The sequence below is a fragment of the Polyodon spathula genome, chromosome 20 (genome assembly GCF_017654505.1).
Source record: "Polyodon spathula isolate WHYD16114869_AA chromosome 20, ASM1765450v1, whole genome shotgun sequence".
Taxonomy (NCBI): Eukaryota; Metazoa; Chordata; class Actinopteri; order Acipenseriformes; family Polyodontidae; genus Polyodon; species Polyodon spathula.
The window spans coordinates 16,507,315-16,533,081 of record NC_054553.1 but is presented as its reverse complement, the minus strand read 5'-3'; the positions used below and the strand labels follow the sequence as shown (position 1 = coordinate 16,533,081).

General features: G+C 38.6%; 1 protein-coding gene across 1 annotated transcript; it reads right to left on the bottom strand.

Annotated features, from left to right (window-relative positions):
- Positions 1 to 2,907: 2,907 nt before the first annotated feature.
- LOC121295397 (type-2 angiotensin II receptor-like) lies at positions 2,908 to 25,482 on the bottom strand. Its single transcript, XM_041219960.1, has 2 exons — positions 25,411 to 25,482; positions 2,908 to 4,310 (listed from the first exon to the last, which is right to left on the bottom strand). Exon 2 carries the CDS (start codon positions 4,252 to 4,254, stop codon positions 3,124 to 3,126), a length of 1,131 nt encoding a protein of 376 aa, XP_041075894.1. The 5' UTR covers positions 4,255 to 4,310; positions 25,411 to 25,482; the 3' UTR covers positions 2,908 to 3,123.
- Between the last annotated feature and the right edge of the window lie 285 nt (positions 25,483 to 25,767).

Below are 25,767 nucleotides of genomic sequence, written 5' to 3'. Positions count from 1 at the left end.
ATCTGCACGTGGAGTGATTGTGCAGTCCCTGTGCCTAAAATCACAAATATACATTTAAATCACCTGTGCTACATAACCCACATTCCATGCACCACTACATACACACAACATAAAACATAACATAAGCTATGCACAGGGGCAGGGCACCCCGCCACACCATGGTAAACTTCAAAGCACATTTTCAAATGGTAATGCATTATTCTGTTATAACCTTTGTTTTAATATTGAAAAACTAATGATTTCAGGAGCCAGCACTGACTGTGAATAAAACTAAATCATTATTATTACTTATATTACAGTGTGTAAAAACACAGGTTTACTCTTAAGTTTAATGGTTAGTTATTATTATTTATTATTATTATTATTATATATTTATTTATTATTTATTTATTTATTTATTTCTTAGCATACTCCCTTTTTTTTTTTTTTTTACAATTGTTACAGAATATCACATTACAGATAAGAGCAGTTCTAAAGTACAGTAAAATCAGTAGAAAAATTCAAATAAGAGTAATAACTTACTCGTCAAAAGATTTCATTGCAGTTTTAGCATCTTTTCCAAACGCCCATGTAATTAGCCAGTAAAAAGGTTTGCTTATACAAGTAATATTAAAAGCATGTAATAAGTGGATGAGAACAATTTAAAATAACATCAATTACAAAACAACGTGGATACGGATACCTCAAAGAGTAAAATCAAGTTTTAGTGATGGAATCTGTTTTCTCAAGAGATTATTGTTTTACACAATTCGTCTTGACATGGGGTATTGCTTCCAGCTGTCATTTTTCAGGATGCAATAAAATTGGTGACTCAGCACATTCCTAATGCTAGTAATACAAGTAATAATATGCTTTCAAGGGACCAAGTGAGGCTCTGCTCAGGTACGTGAAGGTCTCTCAGCTGGTGCATGCAGTTTTGGGACTCAAAGACCATTGTTATTAGAAAAAAGTAAAAAAAAAAAAAGCTGTTTGCCATCTTCATACTGTAGCACCAGACTGCAGTATATAAGTGCCCTTTTCAGTGTGTGATGTATAGGGTATTCAGTACAAGTGCCCATTTCAGTGTGTGATGTATAGGGTATGTAGTATATGGTACTGTGTTGGTACTCATATGGATAAGCAGTGTGTCACCACCATGGTACTGTGCTATCACTGGCCATGCCGTGTGCTACAGTACCTACTATCTGCACTCTAACTGCATTACTGCAGCAGTACCCATATACTATCATTGCACTGCAATTCAAGATGTTTTTTTTTTTTTTTTTTTAATTAAATAATAGCGCTTTAAATACATATCTATTATAGAACAGAGTTCTAGATCAAAGCTCTATTTGTACCGGATAACTTTAACATAAAAATAAACTTATGTTATGTGTATAATAAATTATATTATATATATATATATAATATATATATATATATATATATATAGATAGTATATATAGACAGAGTATGGCTCTCAGGCTCTCAAATGTAGTCATTTTCACATTTTATTGTGTTACAAAATGGAATCAAAGTGGATTTAATTAGGGGTTTTTGCCACTGATCAACACAAAAAAAGGCCATAATGTCAAAGCGAAAAATAAAATCTACAAATTATTCTAAATTAATTACAAATATAAAACAGCAAATAATTCCTCACTTTTGTTATGACACACCTAAATAAGCTCCTGTGCAACCAACTGTCTTTAGAAGTCACATAATTAGTTGAATGGAGTTCAAGTCCACCTGTGTTCACATGATTTCAGGTTAAATACACCTGTCTCTGGGAGGTCCCATAGTTGGTTAGTACATTTCCTAACAAAAACTACATCATGATGACGAAGGAACATTCAAAGCAAATCCTGAATAAGGTTCTTCAAAAGCACCAATCAGGGGTAGGATATAAGAACATTTCCAAGACACTGAATATCCCCCGGAGCACCGTAAAGTTATGAAATGCAGAGAATATGGCACAACCGTAAATCTGCGTAGAACAGGCCGTCCTCAAAAACTGAGTATCCGAGCGAGAAGGGCACTAGTCAGGGAGGCCACCAAGAGGCCTATGGCAACTCTAAAGGAGTTACAGTCTTCCACAGCTGAGCTGGGAGACACTGTGCATACGGCAACAATAGCCCGTGTGCTTCACATTGTGCTTCACAAAAAATGGATTGATATACTAGAGAGTGGCAAAAAGGGGTAACAATTGTTGAATAGAGCTTTTTGGCCTCAACGCTAAGCATTATGTTTGGCGCAAGCCTAACACCGCACATCATCCTGAGAACACCATCCCTACTGTGAAGCATGGTGGTGGCAGCATCATGATATGGGGATGCTTCCCTGCATCAGGGCCTGGAAAGCTTCCATTAGGACAATGACCCCAAACATACAGCCAAAGCCACACTGGAGTGGCTTAAAAACAAAAAGGTCAATGTCCCTGGAGTGGCCCAGTCAAAGCCCGGACCTCAATCCAATTGAGAATATGTGGAAAGAGTTGAAAATTGCTGTTCACCAAATGTCCCCATCCAACTTTACGGAGCTTGAGCAATTTTACAAAGAAGAATGGGCAAAAATTGCAGTGTCCAGATGTGCAAAGCTGGTAGAGACTTATCCAAATAGACTCATGGCTGTAATTGCTGCCAAAGGTGCCTCTACCAAATATTGACTCAAGGGGGTGAATACTTATGCAATCAATTATTTTCTGTTTTGTATTTGTAATTAATTTAGAACAATTTGTAGATTTTATTTTTCACTTTGACATTATGGACTTTTTTTTGTGCTGATCAGTGGCAAAAACTCCTAATTAAATCCATTTTGATTCCATGTTGTATGTAATTATAACATGGACATAGTCGTAGTAACATCCTTGTACATATTCTGTATTATTCCAAGTGAGTTATAAAAAGTTATGCATAGGTCCTTTGGGTATAATATCTCATTATTTATTAATAAATAAAAACTGGAACCCATCTGTTGTATAGGGATTGCTCAACAACAAAAGGTGTAGTAACAATTAGTAAGGGATTGTTACTAGTGTTAGCTGCACATTAACACCAATCAGTTCTGACTGGGGTGCAGAACATAGTACAGAGATGCACTCTTCATTTACTGACCAGCATGGTTGAAGACTGGAGGAACCTTCTGTTACGGTCCCTTTGTCTGGACAAACTTGTCCAGCACTCCCAGCTCCTTCACATCACTGAGCTTCCTGGAGAAGGAGCTGAGCCTTGTGCTGGTCGAGCCCCTCTTACTGAAGATGTGAGGGAGCCTTCTCTCTGACAGACGGCTAAGCTGTTCCCTGAAATGATTGCCTACAAAGCAGTACAGGAAAGGGTTAATGGTGCTGTTGGCAAAGGCAATGCAGAGCGTAAAAGGCACTGCAGTGTCGATCATTGCTTTCACCCCACAGCTCTGGATCAAGTTCAGTCTGGTTAGGACATCCAGGAAGGTGATAATGTGGAAGGGACACCAACAGAAGAAAAATGCCATCATCACAGCCACAACCATCCTCAAGGCTCTGTCTCGATGTTGGGTGTTTTTGTCCAGTCCTGTTGCCCCCAGTAAGTGCTTCCCAATGCCGATGTAACAGCTGGCAATCACTGTGAACGGGATCAGGAAGCCCAGTATGTTCTTCATTAGAGCCATGGCCACAAACCAACTTTCGCGGGGGTTCGGGAAATCCATAATGCATGCTGTGACCCCGAGTTCCGGGATGTTGTACGTGTTTCTGAAACACATGGTGGGTAGAGTGGAGAGGCAAGCCAACGTCCACATCAGGAAGGTAACCGATTGAGCCTGGCAAAGACTCCTGCTCCTCTGAGACTGGAAAGGGTAGACGATGGCCAGGTACCTGTCCACGCTCATGCAGGTGATGAAAAATATGCTGGCGTATAAATTGATGCACAGCAAGGAGCCGCAAATCTTGCACATTACAGCCCCAAAAATCCAGTTGTAGCCAAAGGCGTAGTAAACGGCCCACAGCGGGAGGCTGGTCAGGAAGAGGAGGTCAGAGATGGCTAAGTTCAGAATATAAGTGCTGGCCACTGTTTTACATCCCATTTGTAGACACAGCACTGCCACAACCACACTGTTTCCAACAAACCCCAGAATAAATATGATGCTGTATATCGCTGGGATGAGCTCAGGCTGGTAATCTGAGAATGAGACAAAGGGGCATGATGGCACTTCCGGCGTCCCGTTCAGGGATCCGTTGACAGATGAGAAGTTTGTCCCCTCTGTTGTTAAGGAGAGGGAGTTGTTAAGCATAGCTGTCATTTCCAATGATTAAATCCACACAGGGTTGCATGTAATCTCTTTGTAATCTAGCATTCCTGTAAAACAGAAAATTATATAAGAATTATAGAGCGAGAAAAACAACAATTTAAACTACACTTCCAATACTGTAAAGGTTCAGTGACTAAATTGATTTAAAAAATAGTTTTATTGTATCACTTTTAATGCAGGACATTATTAACAACTGTTTATGGAACGCTGTCTTAATAAAACACAGGTTTAATAAGACATGTGTGTGTAATATTCACATGGAAAACCAATCAAAACATACTAAGAGAAAATGTTTTTTCTCTGCCAGAGTCTGCAGCGGTTTAAAATCAATCAAACCATTTTTACTTTCTGTGGCAGGTATTACTCTAACTCTGATTTTTTTCCATTAGACAAAATAAATAGCTTTTGTTATGGACAAAAACTCAATCTGAACAAAATGCTTACTAGTGGTGCAATTGGCACCCAATTTCATATTCGATTATCGTATAGGCATTTATCAATGATAATCGATGCATTGACATTTTATTTTTCAAAATAAAGAACAAACATTTGTTTTTTTAAGAGAAGATACAATAAATAAAAACACCATTGTGCATAATATTTAAACAAAAAGACACAACTTACATTCAAGTTAGAACACTTCCAATTATTAAGAAAAGAAATACAAAGGACTTGAGTTTTTAACAACTGAAAAGAATATGCTTGCGTCCGTATCAGATGTCCCTTTAACATTGTAATAATAAAAAAACATACTATATTTTAACAGAAGTCATTTCTATCTGAACTACGGTTGTTCATTACTGTTAACATTTTATGTCCAAAAGCAAAGCAAAACATTTAAATTAATCTCACAAATCCTCTTAATCTTTTTATATAATATTGTCATATAATCCAAACACAACATGCTTTGAAAGAGAAGGTAATTGGTAGATTTAATAGATTTAAAAAAAAACAAAAAAAAAACAAAAAAAAAACCTATTGCCTTAATTTTTAAATCAAGAAAATGTCAATACAATAGGACTACTTCTGACTTGGCTTGTCCAATGCGAATGTAGATGCCTAAAGTGTGTATCCTAGCAAAGCAGTAATCTACAGTACTAGCACTAAAAGAAGCGTACTCTCACACATTCAAAGTTTTAATGCAAACCAGCAACAGGAGACTTCAAACTGGGTTCTAATTTGATGCATTGATTCACCAATATGTAATCGAAGCTCGGGAAATTTAAGGACAGATGATCAATAATCGATGCATCAATTAATTGTTGCAACCTATGGGGATGACGATATGAGCCTATATATATATATATATATATATATATATATATATATATATAATATATTATATATATGTTTACGTAAGGTGTATGTATTATTTTAAATTTTTTTTTTTTTTTTTTACATTTTGACCACTTTTTTAAACTTTTGCATTCCCAGCGACAAGATGGCTTCACATGTACCTGCATGCACCTCTCAGAACTACATTTCCCATCACCCTCCTGCTCACTGGTAAATCCATCTCAATAAAAAGGTCCTTATGTACCCTTTAAGATGGCTGAATAACCACTAGCGTTCCCTATAAGGCTAAAATGCGTGCATTTTTCACAGTATATGGCAACAGCCTTTGCATTCAGTTTACTACTTTCACAATTTATTATCATAAATATCAAACTTAAATCGAGACTCCATTCTCAAGGTAAACCTATTAATTTGAAACTGTAAAGATTGTAAAAATCAGAGGTGGAGGTATTTTAAAGTAAATTCAATATTTATTAAATAAACACAAATCACTGTGGGCCATGACCACGACAAAACAAATAATAAAAAAAAAAATTCAAATAACTCTCTAGGCATACACACAATACACTCTAATCCTCTCACACCTCTCTACCAACTGACTTTTTTCCAACTGTCATGCCTCGAGAGACCCCCAAACATTCCGTATCCCTGGAAACTGCTCCCGTCCCCTTAATCATAATCAGCCAACCAGATCATCCCATGTGGCACTCAATCACACACGCATGCAGTCCCCTCCCTCCTCATCCAATCTACGTAATTGGGAATGACCCTGACCACAACAAACAGGCAACACAAAAGCAAAAACAAGACTAACGTGAAAAACAAGATAACATAGAAGTCCGGAAACAAGCCATGCTGCTGCCCGGGTCGCCACAATATCATTCTTACAAAGCATTAACAGAAGCATATTTGTGTCAGTCTTGCAGCTGATTCTGATTCCCCTGTGTAAAAATGCACGTAGCATTAGTGCAGAGCTTGCTCGGGCAGCAGCGAATCTACTGCAGGGTTGCTAGATTTTTGCAGCATTTATAGCCCAAAGTCACTTAAAAAATTGTCCAAAAATAGCCATATTATTTGTTTTAACTGAAAGCAAGCTTATTATTAACATGTAGGCCTATGCATAAAAAAAACAAAACAATCAAAGCTTTCATAAGAAAAGATACCTAGTATAACTTTGGTAAAAACTACAAGCCCCAGTAGAAGCTCATCCACACATCACTATCAACAGATTTGTACGGAAGCTCTGAAGGGACAAATCAACATTCATACCAGACCAGCAACTGAATTACAGCGTGATCCCTTTATTGAAATACTAATGCTGGTACTGTATCCCAAACAATATTGCAAACATGAAAACAGTTCAATCTTTTAAAGTTATACCACCAATCTAATTACATTATCAACCCACAACTCCTTAATATTTCCCGGAGCTGCATTTTTAAAGTAGCCCAATTCCGTAGGAAAACCGCAAACCTGGCAACACTGATCTGCTGGTACAGGGTGGGTGAAGCAGGTGTCTGGCTATTTTTCCCTTTACAGAGTGCTGCTCGAACTTTACAGTTTTGAACGCGTCGTATAATTGAATCCTTAAATTACTGAAGCACAATCTTCCTGCATTATTTAGAAATATGAATACTCTGGTAAACATAAATACAAAATCACAATACTCACATCTTGACTTTTTTGTTAGTTTGTTTTATTTCCCTTTTAAAAAACGACCATTTCAGAAATCATCTCAAGCGTTTTAAAACTAGTAAAAATGTAATCAGCACATTAGTCGAAAAATACATATTTAATTGTATAGTGGAAGGAGATGTTATTTATTTATTTTTTGAGAGAGAGAGTTTATTCATCATGTGAGTTCACTCAACGTCTCTGCTGAAACTCAACATGGCGGCTGCACCAACAATGTTTCAGTAAGACTAAAAGAAATCTGATTATCTAATAATTTGCGTGATCATGTACAAGTCATTACCATTAAATATCATAATGCCAGTCCCGCACACTCTCTGATTTGTAAATGTAACGGGTTCATTCACTTGCAAAGTAAACATCAATCAAGCATTTTTATATACACAATACACAGAAATGCATTCTTTGTACGTTTGTACATTTGTAGTTTGTACGGTTTTGAGTGTCGCCGGAATAGATTTTTTTCGTTATGCCATTTCTTCTGTAAGAATAATATTTAAATACGCTCCTACAATGTTTATTGTAGCCTACTATGATTTCTCAATAAATGAACAGTCTCTGTACAATTAACAACATCGATATTCAGCAGACTGGACAGCTGCATAAAAACATCCAGAAATTAGTTAACAGAACTGTTTGTCTCGCCTCAGCCTACTTATGATTGGACTGCTGCACAGAAAGTATAGGTCTTTGATTGGTTGATCGTATCACTGGTCTGACTTTTGGAAAACGATAGCATGCCTTTCACAACAAGAGTGAAGTGTTGGTGTTTGGCTCTCCGAAGGGGTGGGGGGGGGTGGGGTTCTGTATGTTTGTATTATTGTACCCAACTCCAGAGTGGACTGTTACTCCGACACTATTTGAGCCAGCGGTGCACAGTTATTGGAACTAACACATCGCAATTATCGCGCAGATATTGGTATACTCAGACTAATTAGGGCTTTCGTCCAATTCAAATTTGATTGAGCTATGTGAATATTGATTTATTTATAAACTATTTACCGATGCATTGCCATATGCTAATAGGACCGTATTAAAGGAACAGAAGGAAGGCAGTGTGCTGGACAGAGGTGAGTGCATGTTTCCACACTCGTCTGTTCGGCTTGGGAATACGCTATAAACGTCACTATGATATGAACATGTTATATATGTTATGTAAACAAAAAAAGAGGCTTATTGCTTGTATGTTTTTGCCGCAAATTGACTATGGTGATGCAGTATATAGGTTTGCATTACCATCAACTTTAGGTAAACTGGACTCGCTATATCATGCAGCATTGAGGTACAATACAAATACAAAATTTAATACTCATCAATGTATATTATATGATTTGGTAGGCTGGACTTCTTTGGCTTCACGCAGGTTGAAGCACTAATATATTCTGGTATATAAGGCTATTTATTCAATGTAAATTACCCTCTTATTTAAATGAATACCTTATAGCTTCCCATAGTAACCATAGCGTCAGATCTCATTCTTTTTTGCATTTTAAAATCCCAAATGTGCATACTGAGGCTGGTAAAGGATCCTTTGCTTATTATGCCCCATGGTCCTGGAATGAGTTCCAGTCCAAACTAAAGCTGCAGACCCAGATATCTTTATTGCAATTTAAGAGTAAACTGCATGATTTCATGACTGAGAGTTGTAATTGTTTTAAATAGTTGACTACTTTTGTGTATTTTGATTATTGTTTTAAATGTGATTTGCTCGTAAATGTACTAACTCGTAAAATAGGTTTTAATCTCAATGTGACTACAAGGATAATAAATAAATTATTTATATATATATATATATATATATATATATATATATATATATATATATATATATATACAGTGCCTTGCAAAAGTATTCAGACCCCTGACCAACTCTCTCATATTACTGAATTACAAATGGTACGTTGAAATTTCGTTCTGTTCGATTTTTTTTTTTAAAACACTTAAACTCAAAATCAATTATTGTAAGGTGACATTGGTTTTATGTTGGGAAATATTTTTAAGAAAAATAAAAAACTGAAATATCTTGCTTGCATAAGTATTCAACCCCCACACATTAATATTTGGTAGAGCCACCTTTCACTGCAATAACAGCTTTAAGTCTTTTGGGGTAAGTATGTACCAGCTTTGCACACAGTGTCGGAGTGATTTTGGCCCATTCTTCCTGACAGATTTGCTCCAGGTTGTTCAGGTTGGTTGGACGACGCTTATGGACCACAATTTTCAAATAGTGCCACAGATTCTCAATGGGATTGAGATCAGGGCTTTGACTGGGCCACTGTAGGACATTCACCTTTTTGTTCTTGAGCCATTCCAGTGTTGCTTTGGCCTTGTGCTTGGGATCATTGTCCTGCTGAAAGGTGACTTTCCTCCCAAGCTTCAGTTTTTTAGCAGACTGAAGCAGATTCTCTTGCAGTATTTTCTTGTATTTTGCTCCATCCATTCTTCCTTCAATTGTAACAAGATGCCCAGTCCCTGCTGATGAGAAGCATCCCCACAGCATGTGGCCGCCACCACCATACTTCACTGTAGGGATGGTGTGTCTTGAAGCATGGGCAGTGTTAGGTTTACCACACATAGCACTTTGAGTTTTGGCCAAAAAGCTCTATCTTGGTTTCATCTCATTGACTGGTGCATCATTACTCCACTCCCAGCCACTGAACTCTGTAGCTCCTTCAAAGTGATTGTTGGCCTCTCTGTGGCTTCTCTCACAAGTCTTCTTCTTGTTTGAGTGCTGAGTTTTCAGGGACGGCCTTTTCTTGGCAGTGCCTGGGTGGTGTGATGCAGCTTCCACTTCCTGATTATTGATCCAACTGTGTTCACTGGGATATCCAAACACTTGGATATTGTTTTGTATCCTTTCCCTAATCTATGCATTTGTATTACGTTATCTCTAACTTCTGTAGAATGCTCTTTGGTCTTCATTTTCCTTCAGATTCACTTATGCAAGCAAGATATTTCAATTTTTTATTTTCTTAAAAATATTTCCCAACATAAAACCAATGTCACCTTGCAATAATTGATTCTGAGTTTCAGTGTTAAAAAATAAAATATCAAACAGAACAAAATTTCAATGTACCATTTGTAATTCGGTAATATGGGGAAATTGGTCAGGGGTCTGAATACTTTTGCAAGGCACTGTATATATATATATATATATATATATATATCTATATATATATATATATATATATATATATATATATTTTCATGAGGCGTGAGCTGGGGGTAGAGATAGGGGTAGAGATAGGGCAGAAGAAGCAGAAGGGAGCGTTTAGTAGGACAGAATGCCGGCTAGAAAGGACCGGACCTAGGATAGAAGAGCAGGTGAGGCCCATTCTAGTAGCAGACCAGCGAAGCTGGACATGGAAGCTAGGACAGAAAGTGATCACTGACTGAGGGAGGCGATGCCGACACGGGCCCAGGGGCAAAGGACCCAGCAACCGAAGACAGGATACAGAAAGTGGTCACTGACTGAGGGTGGCGATGCCGACACAAGCCCAGGGGCGAAGGACCTAGCAACCGGAAACAGGATACAAAAGTGGTCACTGACTGAGGGCGGCGATGCCGACACAAGCTCATGGCCGACGGACCTAGCAACCGAAAACATATATGAGGGTTATGACTCGTGGAGCCGCTGGAGTGCTGTCAGTAGTGTGCGAGGAGGGAGGCCTGCTCTGGAGGAGAGGGTGGAGGAGGGAGGCCTACTCACGAGGCGAGGGTGGACAGGAAGGAGGCCTGTGGGGAGCAGGGGCGGAGGAATGGAGGGAGGTCTGCTCGAGACGAGGCGAGTTAGAGGAATCAATGAACAGATGGTCTGAGGAGGGGAGTGGGGGGGGGGGGGGTTCCTGCTGTGGAGATACCTTGAAAAGGGAGATAGGGAACTTGATACTTGACGTGTGAGTGGACCGACCGCGCTGAATTGATCTGTCCTGAGGTATGCAGCCAAGTGATGGAGTAAGCATGGAAGGTGGCTGAGAGGCAGCTGATCTCCATGGGTAAATCATTGTAAGGAGAGAAGTGGCTTTTCAGAAGAGTGGAAATTAGCAAATGGAGAATATATTTTGATATAGACAGACAGGAAGGTGAGGCAGGGGGAAAGCTCTTAAGAATCCCACAGAGGGTTAGACAGAATGTTAAATATGGAGAGACTGGAGGGAGTTGAAGAGAATCCCTAGCATGGACCATGAGAGCCAGGTTTTGATTGAAGGGCTATGATTATTAGAATCTGGGCGCAGGGGATTGATGATGCTGAGCAGGCTGTAGAGCAGGAGCTTGAACAAGGTGGAGGGCTGCAGACATGTAATGCTGAGCAGATTGCAGGGGGTTACGGAGAGTAGGTTTCAGTTAAATAGTAGTGAGGAGCAATTAACAGTAGAGGGCGGGATCTGCTGAACAGAGCAGAGGTCTGAGGAAGAAAACAATGGAGTGCTGTCAGTAGTGTGCAGAGGCCCAGCTGTGAGAATAAAGATTTGCTGAAGCAGAGATCTGGAATAGAGACGGAGGACTACCATTGGTAGAGAGCGGTGGTCTGCTGCAGAGAGTAGGGATCTGCTGAATGCAGTAGATATTGGTCTTTCGGTTTTAAGGCCGATTTAGATGGAGCCAGAGATGGGGCTACTTTTGGGCAGAGATGAAGATTGAGTTCTGAGACAGCTGCAGAACCAGAGAGGATGAAGAATATGTTGCTCCGAGGTGTCTGCAAAACCTATTGATTGGTCAGAAGCAGTTTATTGTCTATTGGGGGTAGGAAGACATTGACTGAAACATTGATAAGTCGTAGGACATGGTTCCATGACTGACTAGCGGCTCGAGTTGATGAAATTATGACTTTTGATGAAGCTGGTTGGACTGGAGGAGCAGTGCCAGATGAGAAAACATGAATCTGGGAACAGGAATAAGTCACAGGAATGGATGTGTGATGCAGGAAAGCAGGACGTTACTATGATGGTAGATACTGAGCATCTCAAACAGGTGAGTAAGGTTGCTTTATGACCAGGTCCTTGAAGAGGGGAACTGTTGAAATTGGAGAATGTCAGTTGCTACAAAAGGTTGAGGAGGAGGTCTCCTGTAAATCCCTCAGAATGACAACAAACTGTGGGGATGTGTAGAAAAGCTGGAGCGTGTGAGCTTCACAGTGATAGCAAACCAGCTTAGAGACTGTATAAAATTTTTGGTGTTACACTGCCATCTAGCAGTTATGATTAGAATTAACCATTGGCTTGATTGAAGCCGGGTAGAATACTTGGTTATTGTGATTAAAATCCTTGTCGGTGTAGAACAACAATTGCGTACTCTTTTAGATTTTAGTATCTTCACTACATGTTTTAGGACAGTCAGCCATGTATATGAATACGTTAACGCAGTATTTAGATGTCACAATTCTACGAGTTGAACGAGCCCTCGCAGGTTGTAAAAGCCCAGCAGCAAGCAAGCCAGAAAATTGCAGTACTAAGGTACGGAACTCATAGTTGGTTACTTACCACTCCCCGCAGTCACGCAATGAGGGCGTTGCCGTGGTAGCCACAAACTGAGAAGCGCTGGTGGAAAAGTTGCAAAACAGCAGTGTTGTTGAATCTTGTTGTGAACAGTCGAAAACACAAGCCGCCACACGGCAAAACAGAGCACGAAACTGAATGGACAGGTCCCTAAAACGTTGAACGTAGCCAATAGAAGTTCAGGGCAGGATCTCATGAAGGAACGGTAATTTTGCTGGCTCTGGGAGCGGAGGAGGGGTGCTTGATTGCAAGTGAAGAGTAAATTAATGTTCAGCTGACAGATCTTTACGGTGGCTTAAATAGAGGAGCAATGGCAAGGCAAACGCTGACGACGGGAAAGTCGATGTCTTGTTGAAGGAGCTTTAGAGATTTTAGTGGAGGGCCAATTTGTCTAATGAAGACATGGACGAGATGAGAAATGGAGCTGCGGTTTGAACAGTGCTGTTGCTGGGTTGGAGGCTGGAAAGAGCAGGAAAGACTAACGCTGGAGCTCCTGCAGCCGAACGGTGAAGCTGAATGATAAGAAACAGCACCGGAGCAGGTAGGAAAATATTTGATAATATCTTGGGAGCGCTGCGCAGAGACTTGACCTCCAGTGAAAGGCAACGAAGTGTAGATTAGCGGAGAAACACGAAAAGATGGTGTCTGAGCGTGTGCTACAAAAACGAAATGCTAGACAGCAAATGTACAAGTGATCAGGGCTTAAACAGTAAATAGGAATTAATTGACAGGAAATTGGGAAGCCCCGCTGCACTCCTCCTGAACTTACGCAAGCTAACATGTATACTGTATCATCTGGTATTGACTGTTGATCTACTAAAAAACTTGTTGATCTACTAAAAAACTTGTTGATCTACTAAAAAAAATAGGAAGATATTGCATAGGCGGCAACCAGTTTGGGGTCATACAAGTACTAATATATTTGTGCACAGTTTTTGCAAAGGCTTTGTTGGGCACACAAGCCATTGTCTTATATATTATAGATTAGAAAACGACGACTCGTGTGTCTAGAAAATAAAACTGGTTTTCTGAATAAGGTGTCTAGAAGGGCTAGTATTCCGATAGTATCCTAATACTAAGTGGGTATTTGATATCACATTTTCAGAATACTGGTATCCAGAATACAGACGGATTAATTCGGAATACCCTGTTTACATGGCATGGATTAGCTATTCAAATTTCCCACTATTCTGAATACAACTGGAATCATGATAGAACAGGACAACTGGAACAGGTGCCCAGCTAGCAATATGGGTTCAGTCAATTGCACTACCATGCGTGACCTCATAAAAACCCTGCATTATCTCCTCACTGTTTGCTCTGGTACTGGGGAATTTAATATATTCCTCAGCACGTCGCAGCAACGCGGTTATGAACCTTTCGAGCTAGCGGGACATGGTTGACTGGGTGATCCCCACTGTATCACCTACTACCTTCTGGAAGGTCCCGCTAGCCAGGATACACATACAGACAGACACTACCAATTGCTCAGACAAGGCATGACTGCGCAGGTTTGTTCTGGCCGGGTCATCATGCAGCATGTGACATAGATGAGTCAGCATGTCTCGGTCGAGATGATACCTGGACACGACTTGCTCAATACTGAGCTCCTCATATGTGTGCCAAGGCCGGCACCCCTTCAGCATATCTTCAAATATGTCAGGGTTGCTGTTGCTGGGTGTGCCTTGCATCATTCACATCCACATGTTGACAGATATGCTGCATGCTACCCACATTTTCCATTGTTGCCTGTTTGTAGTCAGTGCTGGAATGGTAGTGTGCGTGGAGTTAACACAGTCCTTTTACAATCCTTATTCTGTGCATCACAAACCTGGTTTTGTGCTTGGCACATCCTTCGAATATACCACGATCACACATATTGTCGGCCACTCCCCCCATATTACGCGATTCATACATTTTATCTATATGGTAACAGGGTACTGGGAGACAGTCAACATGGTTTTAGGAAAGGGAGATCGTGCCTAACTAACTTGCTTGATTTTTTTGAGGATGCAACATCCATAATGGATAATTGCAAAGCATATGACATGGTTTATTTAGATTTCCAGAAAGCTTTTGACAAAGTCCCGCACAAAAGATGAATTCTCAAACTGAACGCAGTTGGGATTCAAGGAAACACATGTACATGGATTAGGGAGTGGTTAACATGTAGAAAACAGAAAGTACTGATTAGAGGAAAAACCTCAGAATGGAGTGTGGTAACCAGCGGTGTACCACAGGGATCAGTATTAGGTCCTCTGCTATTCCTAATCTACATTAATGATTTAGATTCTGGTATAGTAAGCAAACTTGTTAAATTTGCAGACGACACAAAAGTAGGAGGAGTGGCAAACACTGTTGCAGCAGCAAAGGTCATTCAAAATGATCTAGACAAGATTCAGAACTGGGCAGACACATGGCAAATGACATTTAATAGGGAAAAGTGTAAGGTACTGCACGCAGGAAATAAAAATGTACATTATAAATATCATATGGGAGATATTGAAATTGGAGAAGGAATCTATGAAAAAGACCTAGGAGTTTTTGTTGACTCAGAAATGTCTTCATCTAGACAATGTGGGGAAGCTATAAAAAAGGCTAACAAGATGCTCGGATACATTGTGAAAAGTGTTGAATTTAAATCAAGGGAAGTAATGTTAAAACTGTACAATGCACTAGTAAGACCTCATCTTGAATATTGTGTTCAGTTCTGGTCACCTCGCTATAAAAAAGATATTGCTGCTCTAGAAAGAGTGCAAAGAAGAGCGACCAGAATTATTCCGGGCTTAAAAGGCATGTCATATGCAGACAGGCTAAAAAAATTGAATCTGTTCAGTCTTGAACAAAGAAGACTACGTGGCGACCTAATTCAAGCATTCAAAATTCTAAAAGGTATTGACAGTGTCGACCCAAGGGACTTTTTCAGCCTGAAAAAAGAAACAAGGACCAGGGGTCACAAATGGAGTTTAGAAAAAGGGGCATTCAGAACAGAAAATAGGAGGCACTTTTTTACACAGAGAATTGTGAGGGTCTGGAATCAACTCCCCAGTAATGTTGTTGAAGCTGACACCCTGGGATCCTTCAAGAAGTTGCTTGATGAGATTTTGGGATCAATAAGCTACTAACAACCAAACGAGCAAGATGGGCCGAATGGCCTCCTCTCATTTGTAAACTTTCTTATGTTCTTATGTTCTTATTTCTGCACAGCACAGAACGGATTGTGATGTGCAAAAGGACATTTCAAATATGGCAACTTGGCACAATTTTGGCACAATGGCCATTTGCGACGCTCATACCCCTCTGCTCAGTGTGCAAACCTTTCGAAGATCGGGCCCATACATAATAAAAGTAAATAAGATGGCAACAACGGCAAAGCACTGCATTCTTCTATGATGAAAAATTAACACCTAAGGACTCTACTGCGCTCAAGGCATAGCTTTCCCCGAAGTAAGTAAGCTATATTAACTGCGTATTTCATTATTGTTTAGTTTATTTCTTTCCACGCTACCTTTATTGATGCTTTAATTTGCCATTTTAAACCATGTCCGTTTCTTAGCTCAAAACTATTTTCCTACCTATACAATCCTTAAAGGAAATTGATCAATTTACTGTGTAAAGGATGTAGTCACTACACTACACACCGTTGGTTTCATTCTGTCTGGAGACACGCCTCTTTTTAAATCTCCAAATAACACTGCAGAATTAGGAAAGAACCAATTGAGAGGATTAATTATGCGTTTACATTAAAAGGTGTGCTATTTAAATTACAATCGGGTAATACACAGCAGTGAACCTGCTTTAGAGAGTCAGTCAACACACCTTTATCAGTGTTTAATATTTTATCCTGGTATAATGCCAGTAAAATGCTAAACTTAATTTGTGGATGTGACAAAGTGCACGCCCCTGTGTATATTATCTGTTATGTGTTGCGTGTGGTGTGTTTAAATGTTGGTGTATAGACATTGGTACACGGGATATAAACGGGTCTGTGTAACACAAATGTTTAAAAATGTATATGTGTATTTAGGCACGAGGATTGCACAGCACTTCACGTGCAAGTAAAATATAATAATATGTGAGCACGGGGAATTGCACTTTTTAATTCACGTGCTGGGATTCAAGTGAATAATTAATTGGTAATTGAATCCCAGCACAACAGTATATATAGATGCACGTTGTCACATACTCGCGGTTGGGTGTTCGGGAGTGGAGAACGGGAGACAGAGACAGAGACAGAGACAGAGACAGAGACAGAGACAGAGACAGAGACAGAGATGTGTAAATATAGATTTCAATTGTTTGTGTAGCATTCGTCCACTCTGTGTTTTGTCCGTGTCTATTAGTTTTGTTTGTCTGTTTATTTTGGCGCGAAGTGCCGTGTCCTGTCTTTTGTTTGTTAAACCCTTTTATTTACAATATACCGGCGCCAGCCAGCGCCATCATCATTTCATTTCATCCGTCCTGTGTTTTGTGTATTTCATTCCTTTTCCTGGTTCTGACGCCGCCCACTTCGGCCGTCTCTGTGACAGTGGAGTACTGTACATAGGATTACTCTCACATGACATTGCTGTACTGTTGCTAAACCTTCATATTTAGGCTTCCAAGCAGAATTGCTGGAAGCCTATTGTTCTTCAACAGATTATTATTATTATTATTATTATTATTATTATTATTATTATTATTACCACTGCAATGGTAAATCTTTAACAGCCCATAAAATGAAAACCATTGCAGGTAGAGGCTCGCCATTTGGAACGTTGGTAAATACCTATGGGAAGTTGACCCTGAAATGGAGCACGTAGATCACATGGTTTGGCAGCCATGTTGGATTTTTGCAAAATTTTGGTCATTTTTAAAATTATTCAAAGAAAAAGTTATTGTCAATGGTGGCCAAGTTTATGACATCGGAGGTCAAAAGTGAAAGTAGTCGATAACTCCTTATAGAATGCAGATAGGGCCACTGTTACAATGGAACACATATAGGAACCCATATGTGTTCTATCAAAATTGCATGTGACCTTTGACCTCTCTTATGGTAGGATTAACACTGTTGTTATTTCTTATTGTCTGCCAAGGAATTCAACAGCCCATAAAACAAAAACCATTGCATGAAATCGCTTGCAGTTTGGTATGGTGGTACATAACTATGGATGGCTAGTTGACCCTGAAAAAAATAGGTCGCTTGGTTTGGCAGCTACTGGAAATCCAACCTTGGCATGCCACCATGCTGAAAATGTGAACATTTGTTGAAAATGCAGCATTTCAAAACTGATGGCTCCCTGTGAAAGAGGAGCCCCAGACATGAAGCTAGGAAGTTCAACCCAGGTTCTAAACCCCGGGGTCATTGAGATATGAGATATGACCCCGAGATGGGTTGTTTTTTGGACATTTTTGACAGGGCATATCTCTGGTTCTGTGGAGGTTAGGAACTTGATTTTATTTGCGGTGGGGCCCCATTTGGCCCCCGCACAAGGAAGGAGTCACCATTTTCACGGTTTTAGGTGACAGGATGGCTCGGCAAAATTATTTTATTTGTCACGTCTCAAGTTTTTGGGTGAACCACTGCATTTTAGGAGGTGGTTTGGGCGCTCCTGAGTCTATATCACTTTCAATTATGGTTCTATGTGCTCTGGTTCAAGAGATATGCATGAAAATGTATTTTTCAACCCTGCCATAGATATGAATGTGGCTGAACACCCTTAATTTTTTATTTTTTTTTTGCAAAGAATTGCTACAAAACTGGGCATGTTACATTCAGGCTGGTCCCCTGAGTCTAGAACAATTTTATTGGTGGTTCTAGGTGCTTCTGTTCTAGAGATATGCACTAAAAGTGATGGCTAGGTGTGTGTGTGCATGGGTTGCATGGTGATGTGAGTGTGCAGGGGCTGCATTGTGGTGTGTGCATGCAGGGGTTGCATGGTGGTGTGTGCATGCAGGGGTTGCTTGGAAGCAAGCAACATGCTCTTGCTAATTAATAATAACAAAACAAACCTCCAGCAGAAAGTAAACTCGGAAGTAAAACAGTTCCGCCGTGACTGACCTCTGGCATGAGAACCGAGGTCGGACTATAAACAGGCTAGTGCAACTGAACGAGAAAGAGAGACGGAAGAAACTCACAAAGCAACAAAGGAGCTCCCCCACATGTTGAAACAAAGGTAGTATTTATACTCGCCTCAAATCTTTCAATTATCGGCACAGCGGCACCCAGCAAAATAGGAACAGAAAGAACAATCGAACCCATTAATATTAATGAACCCCTGTTTAATACTACGAACCTGAATATCATATTTGGAACCTGGACATGCTTCTGTGCTGCCCAATTAAGGCGCTACACATGGTGCGCTTATTGCACCATTCAGAACAGAACATGTTTTCAAATTTATGTGGCGGTGTCACACTGTGTGCTTAGAAACGTGGCTGTCAGCTGAGTCCCAAAACTGAGCTGAATTTGAAAATTATTTAAAAACCAAAGCGACCCAGAATTTGTGACGTTATCTGAAAAGCAAAGTGGCCCAGAATTTGGGATGTAAATGAAAACAGGGGCAGTCTATACTTAAAACTGTGATTACATTAGAAATAAACTAATGTATCCCATAACAAAACTGGAATAGTGCATATATTTGATATTAAAATACATTGCGCAGGGGCTCCCAAGTGGCGCATCCAGTAAAGGCGCTCTTGTGTGAGTACAGGATGCGTCCTATAGCCGGGATGTCCTCGGTTCGAGTCTGGACTATTCCACAGCCGACTGAGGATGGGAGTTCCCAGGAGGCGACGCTCAATTGGCTGAGTGTCGCCGGGGGGGGGTGTCTAGGTCAGCCAGGGTGTCCTCGGCTCACCGCGCACCAGCGACCCCTGTAGTCTGCCCGTTCACCTGTGGGCTTGCCTGATAGCTGCCTGGGAGCTGCATTGTCCTCCTATGCTGTAGCTCCTGGGTGGTGCATGGTGAATCTGCAGTGTATAAAGAAGTGGTCGGCTGACGGCACATACTTCAGAGGACAGCGTGTGTTCGTCTTCAAAGCTCCCGAGTCAGCGCAGGGGTGGTAGCGGTGAGCCAAGCCTAAATAATAATTGGCCATTTTCAAAATTGGGAGAAAATAAAAATTAATTGGCAATGACTAAATTAAAAAAAAAAAAAAAAATACATTGCACAGATGATTTTCGATATATGCTATTTGAAAAAAAGAACTACACCACTACAGAAAAAAAAAAAAATCTTACATTTGTGCATAACATGATAATTCATAAAAAGTAATAAGCTATAGTTTGTTATATAATATAACAAAATACCATGTTATATTTTAATTGACAGGTTGTGGAAATAACGTTATCTAAAATCCAGAGCACCCCAGAATTTGAGACGTTATCAGACCAGCTCAGAATTTGGGACGTTATCAGACCAGCTCGGAATTTGGGATGTTATCTAAAAACAAAAGCGGCCAAGAATTTGGGACATTATCAAAAGCAAAGCAGCCCAGAATTTGGGACGTAAATGAAAACAGAAGCAGTCTATATTTAAAACTGTGATTACATTTGATACATATTTGATTTTAAAATACATCACGCAAATGATTATAGATATATGCTGTTTGAAAGAAAAAAGTATACCACTACAGAAAAAAAAAACAATTCTTACATTTGTGCATAACATGATAATTTATATAAAGTAATAACCCATAGTTTGTCATGTTAGTACAGCAAAATACCATGTTATGTTATAATTGAAAGGTTATGGAAAGCAGATATTTTTCCCTCTTTCTCTCTCTGATCGTAATGTTAAAAATGCTTGCAAGCTTTTCCACTCATGTGATGACATATTCATGTGACAGACATGGACCAATCAAAATGCAATTCCATCCCCAAAACCAGGCCTGTGTCATACCTCACTTTTAATAAACATAGCTACATTCTATTAGTAGTCTAATTAATCTTTTTTATATTTATTTAGTTTTGAAGCAAATAATGTCCCCATGCTCAAAGCAGCTTGCGCATTTTTATTCACTGACATTTTTATTCACCATGCATTGATTCTATTTATGCAGCATGTGTAAATGACATTTTCTAAATGGAGGAAGAACAGAAAGATTATAAAAGCTTGTTTATCTTTTGACTGGTTAAGAGTTTCTCTAAAAAACATGAGCATTAAGTTCACACTCTGAGAAAAACATCATAAAAACTCTCTAACATAACACCTTAAAAGCTATGAATCAGCCAGAGAAAATTATACTTTTAAATAGTGGTAACTTTATCTTTCATCACTAAAACCAATGATCCCAGATTGTACCATGGCTTAATGTTTGGCAGGGCTGAGGGCCCTCTATCTAAGCGTAGATTTTCCATAGCGGTGGGTAAAATTAAGCCCACAATGCACTACTCCATTATACAAATTTTCTTTCATGGTTATGGTTTCGAATCCAGCATGGGGCCATGTCAAATTGTTTTCTTTTTTTTCATTTCATTTTTTATTATTACTAAAATTGTTTAAAATATCTTATTTAAAAATTGAAAATTTAGCATAATGAAATGTAAATGTCTGTTATAAGTAAAAGAGTCTAAATTGACACTTGTACCACATTACACTATGCAACATACAAAACCTGCTTCCAGAGTTGTAAATGCCAGCAATAAGCTAAACAGGTCTTTTCAAAACACCTTTATTTGTAGACTGAACTACTGTGTTAGTGGAAGACTGTAAATATGATTCTCACAACTGAGCTGGACATTTGGTTTTCTGAACTGTTGTAATACAATTCTTAGGTTTTCCTGCTTATTTTAATGAGCCTAGTGATAAACATTATGACAGGTCTGAAGTGTCTTCAGGTGCTTTACTTGCTATTACAGCAACAAGAGTCAGATTGAAAAAAAAAAAGAGCTGTGGTAAAATATTTAAAATTAAATGTACTTTATTTAAATAGCAACATTATATTTTTGTTCATATGCCATATTTAATCATTAATAATTTGATAAAAAGTGGGAACAAATGAAATTGACCATTTTTGAAAAACATAATTTGCTATTGCAAAGAATGGAACAATTATTAACCCTAAAGATGGTTACAATTGAAAGCAGTGCAGATGCCGGTGTTTTATGCAGTAGTATAAAGCAATTTTATGCAGGCCACCTAATTCACTGCACAGCATAGCATATACAACATTCAATAGTTTTTTTGTCTAAGTTATTTTATATTTGAATGCAGTCCAGGTGTTTTTAACCAGGGGTTCATTGGAGACCAAATGATCTGTTTTAAGCTGGAAACAAATTCTGCGTAGGATTTATTTTTAAGGGCTGTTGAAAAATCAGCTCAATGTGTCCATCTGGTTACTGTTACACTGTGAGAGAGGGGGCTCAAAGGAAACTCTCTGGTTGGCTGAAGTCTCTATTGCAGGTCAAGAATCCGCTGCCAATGAACAACTTACAAGAAAAGTCTGTTTCTAATGAGCAGTTAACAGTACAACTGAGACCGTTTGCACGCAGCATTTGCATGCAATTCAAGATAAAAAGTAATTACAAGTTGACTTTTGTTTTTGATTGTCTCAAAGAATCAAATATGTCAGGAATAGCTGGATAATGAATGAGATCCCAATGTTCCCTGTAATGCACATTGTTAGTGCACATCGGTGTAAAACAGTGACAATCAGAGCTACATGTAACTTATTATTATATTAACTTGTTATTACATGTAACAACATTTATAGCTTTGGTTAAAAAAGTTTATACAACATATTAATATAATGCTATTATGTTACTATTACAATCAGTTCATCACTATCTTGTAAAAACTGGTCAATCATGATAAAGCACATTAAGTAGGAAAGCATGTTAAATTGCTAAAGTACTATGCTAAACATACATACATTATATATATATATATATATATATATATATTATATATATATATATATATATATATATATATTATTGGGAATTTCACACTGGAGGAGACGTCTGAGATATATATATATATATATATAATATATATAATTATCTAGATATATAATATATATATATAGTATATATATAAGTTTTCAAACCAGTTGGACAAACTTTGAGTCCACACCTTTGAAACCAGGTTTTTCATGATTATCTATGCTTTTAACTGTATAACCTTGTCTATAAACACTTAATATTTCATTATAAGATACGTGTAATTATATAAGCTGTTAATCATAAGTGAATTGCATTCAAAAATTTAATTTTTAAATGGAAATGTCAATTTTGTAAATTTCAATAAAATGGTCACCCAAAGCAAGGAAATTTCAGTCTGAAGCCCAAGTCAGTTAAAAGTCTGAAATGTGTATAACACGTGTTAGAACATATAAAAGTATAAAAGTGTCTTTGTTATATGTTCTCTGAGTTAACTAGCATGTTGCCTAATTAACCTTTTGTCACCAATTATTGTTAACAGGTGAGGGTCCATGATTACTATAAATATAGGTAGCATAGGCACAAGTTTGTCATTCCTGAATGTAAAGGAGCAGAACATGACAAAATACAGTTAAGCAAAGAAAAAAGACTGTAATTACTTAAGGTCTGTAATTACTTTAAGAAATGAAGGTCAATCTTAAGACAAATCGCAAGAACTTTGCAAGTGTCTGTAACTGCTGTGGCCAAGACCATCAAACGTTTTGAAGAAACTGTCACTCATGAGGACCGAACAAGGTCAGACAGGCCAAGGGTGACCTCAGAATCAGAGAACAAGTTCATTCAAGTCACAAGTCTGTGAAACCGGGGGATTAACTGCCCCTGAAATACAAGCTCAGCTAAATACTACTAGAAGTACAGATATTTCAACATCAACTGTTCAGAGGAGATTGCATGAAGCTGGCCTAACTGGAAGATTTGCTGCAAAGAAACCATTGTTATGAGTGCAGAATAAGAGGAAGAGACTTGCCTGGGCCAAAAAACACAGAAACTGGACGTTTGAGGAGTGGAAATAGGTCATATGGACAGATGAGTCAAAATTTGAAATATTTGGGTCCAGCCACTGAGTATTTGTAATATTCTGAGAGGGTGAGCGCATGAGTTCTGCATGTGTTGTTCCCACTGTCAAGCATGGAGGAGGCAGTGTCATGGTCTGGGGTTGCTTTGCTGGTGACAAAGTTGGTGATCTTTACCAAGTCCATGGCAAGCTCAACCAGCATGGCTATCATAGCATATTCAGAGGCATGCCATTCCATCAGGATTACGGCTAGATGGGCAGTCCTTCATTCTTCAGCGACATAATGACCCGAAACACACCTCAAAGTTATGAAAGAACTATCTGGCGAAGAAGGAAAGTGAAGGACAACTCAATCTAATGATCTGGCCCGCCCAGTATCCAGACCTCAATCCCATAGAACTTGTATGGGACGAACTGGACAGAAGAGTCAAAGCAAAGCTACCCACAAGTGCCCTAGATCTCTGGAAATTGCTGCAGAAGAGCTGGGAAGATATGTCGGGTGATTTCCTGCTGAAACTTGTTAACCAAATGCCTTGTGTTTGTGAGGCTAAGGGTGACTATTTTGAGGAATCCAAGATTTATAGACAATTTTCAATTTTCTTGAACATTGCTTTGATACTCCTTATGTTTTGTTTTGTATATTGTAACATGTTTTCATTTTCAAGTATTTACAGAAACGTATATGACATAAAACATTGTCAATTATGGTAGAAAACCCAGAACTGTGTGCTCGCTGTGAAACATACATGGATAACGAGTATTTTTTGGGTAATGGTTACAAAAAAAACAATCACATATATTAATGTTTTAAGTGCATTATACATATTTAAATATGATAGAGTACAGACACATTTGGTCCCTTCAGATCTGTAGACTTGTGTAACCTTTATCAGTACTGGAAACATTTAATAATAATAATAATAATAATAAATAATAATAATAATAATAATAATAATAATAAACTCTCATGTTTGAATACAGTTATTAATGTTAAATGCTCTTCATGGTGCAGGATGCTTGGCAACATTAATCCAACAATCCAAGCAAAGGAGCTTTGTGCGGAATTTCTTTACCAAAGCAGGAGAAAATGGAATTTGCAAACTGCCAAGGAAATATTTCATTCAAAGGAAGAAGCACTAGCACACTTATTTAACGTGCTCCACAAATATTTTTTTAATTAACCCAAAACAAAATAGGCAAATGTTTCGTACGTGTGTGAAGAATGTGTTTCTCATGCTGATTTCATTCTGTACTTTGCACCTTATGCATTTTGGAAGCGTCTTTTTGGAAACTATATCTGCACAATAGCTGTAGATAAAGCATTTCAAATTGGAAGCCACATGTTATTGATGGAGATCACTGACATAAACCCAATAGGATGTTGTTTTGTTTCTGATTTAGTTCCTGAGAAGAATAGCTATTATTATTGAGGTGTACTTGCCGCTAATGCAAAGCTTATTTTAAAGTTGTCCTTATTACTCCGGCCAGAGACCCGCGCTTACAACTGCATTATCATATCTTCTACATTTTCTTTAAATTCTCAAATTAACAAGCGATACCTGGGTAGTAAAAAGAGACATAAACATTAAAACTCATTAGCTGATTCAACTTTGTTTAAGATTAAGATTGTGCTAAATGCAATCGATGAACACTTTGTTTCAAGAATAAAAGCCATGCTAGTTGTTTGAGTCCCAGTTGTATTGGATTAATAGGTAGTAGGCTTACCTTCAAGTTAAGTCCACTTCAGATGTGCTTTCTTGCTTGTTGTTCAAGGCTAAATGAAGCCCAGGACTGGATGTTCTGTCTTATATTTCCTCCCATATCCACAGGGACACAGCATTGAACAGAAACTCCACGCTGGCCTCTTGAACATTTGCCAACATTTTGTGCAAGAAATTCATCATTTTGACTCCTCCACATGGCCCTTAAATTGACTGCTGTTCAGACATCAAAAATAGCAAAGAGAGTCTCAGGGGAATTAATTTAATAATTTGGTTTCCTAACGTTTGTTTAAAATGAACTTTTTAGGGAGAAATTGAACTCTGTATTGCTAACACATTTCAAATGGTGACTTGTTTAACA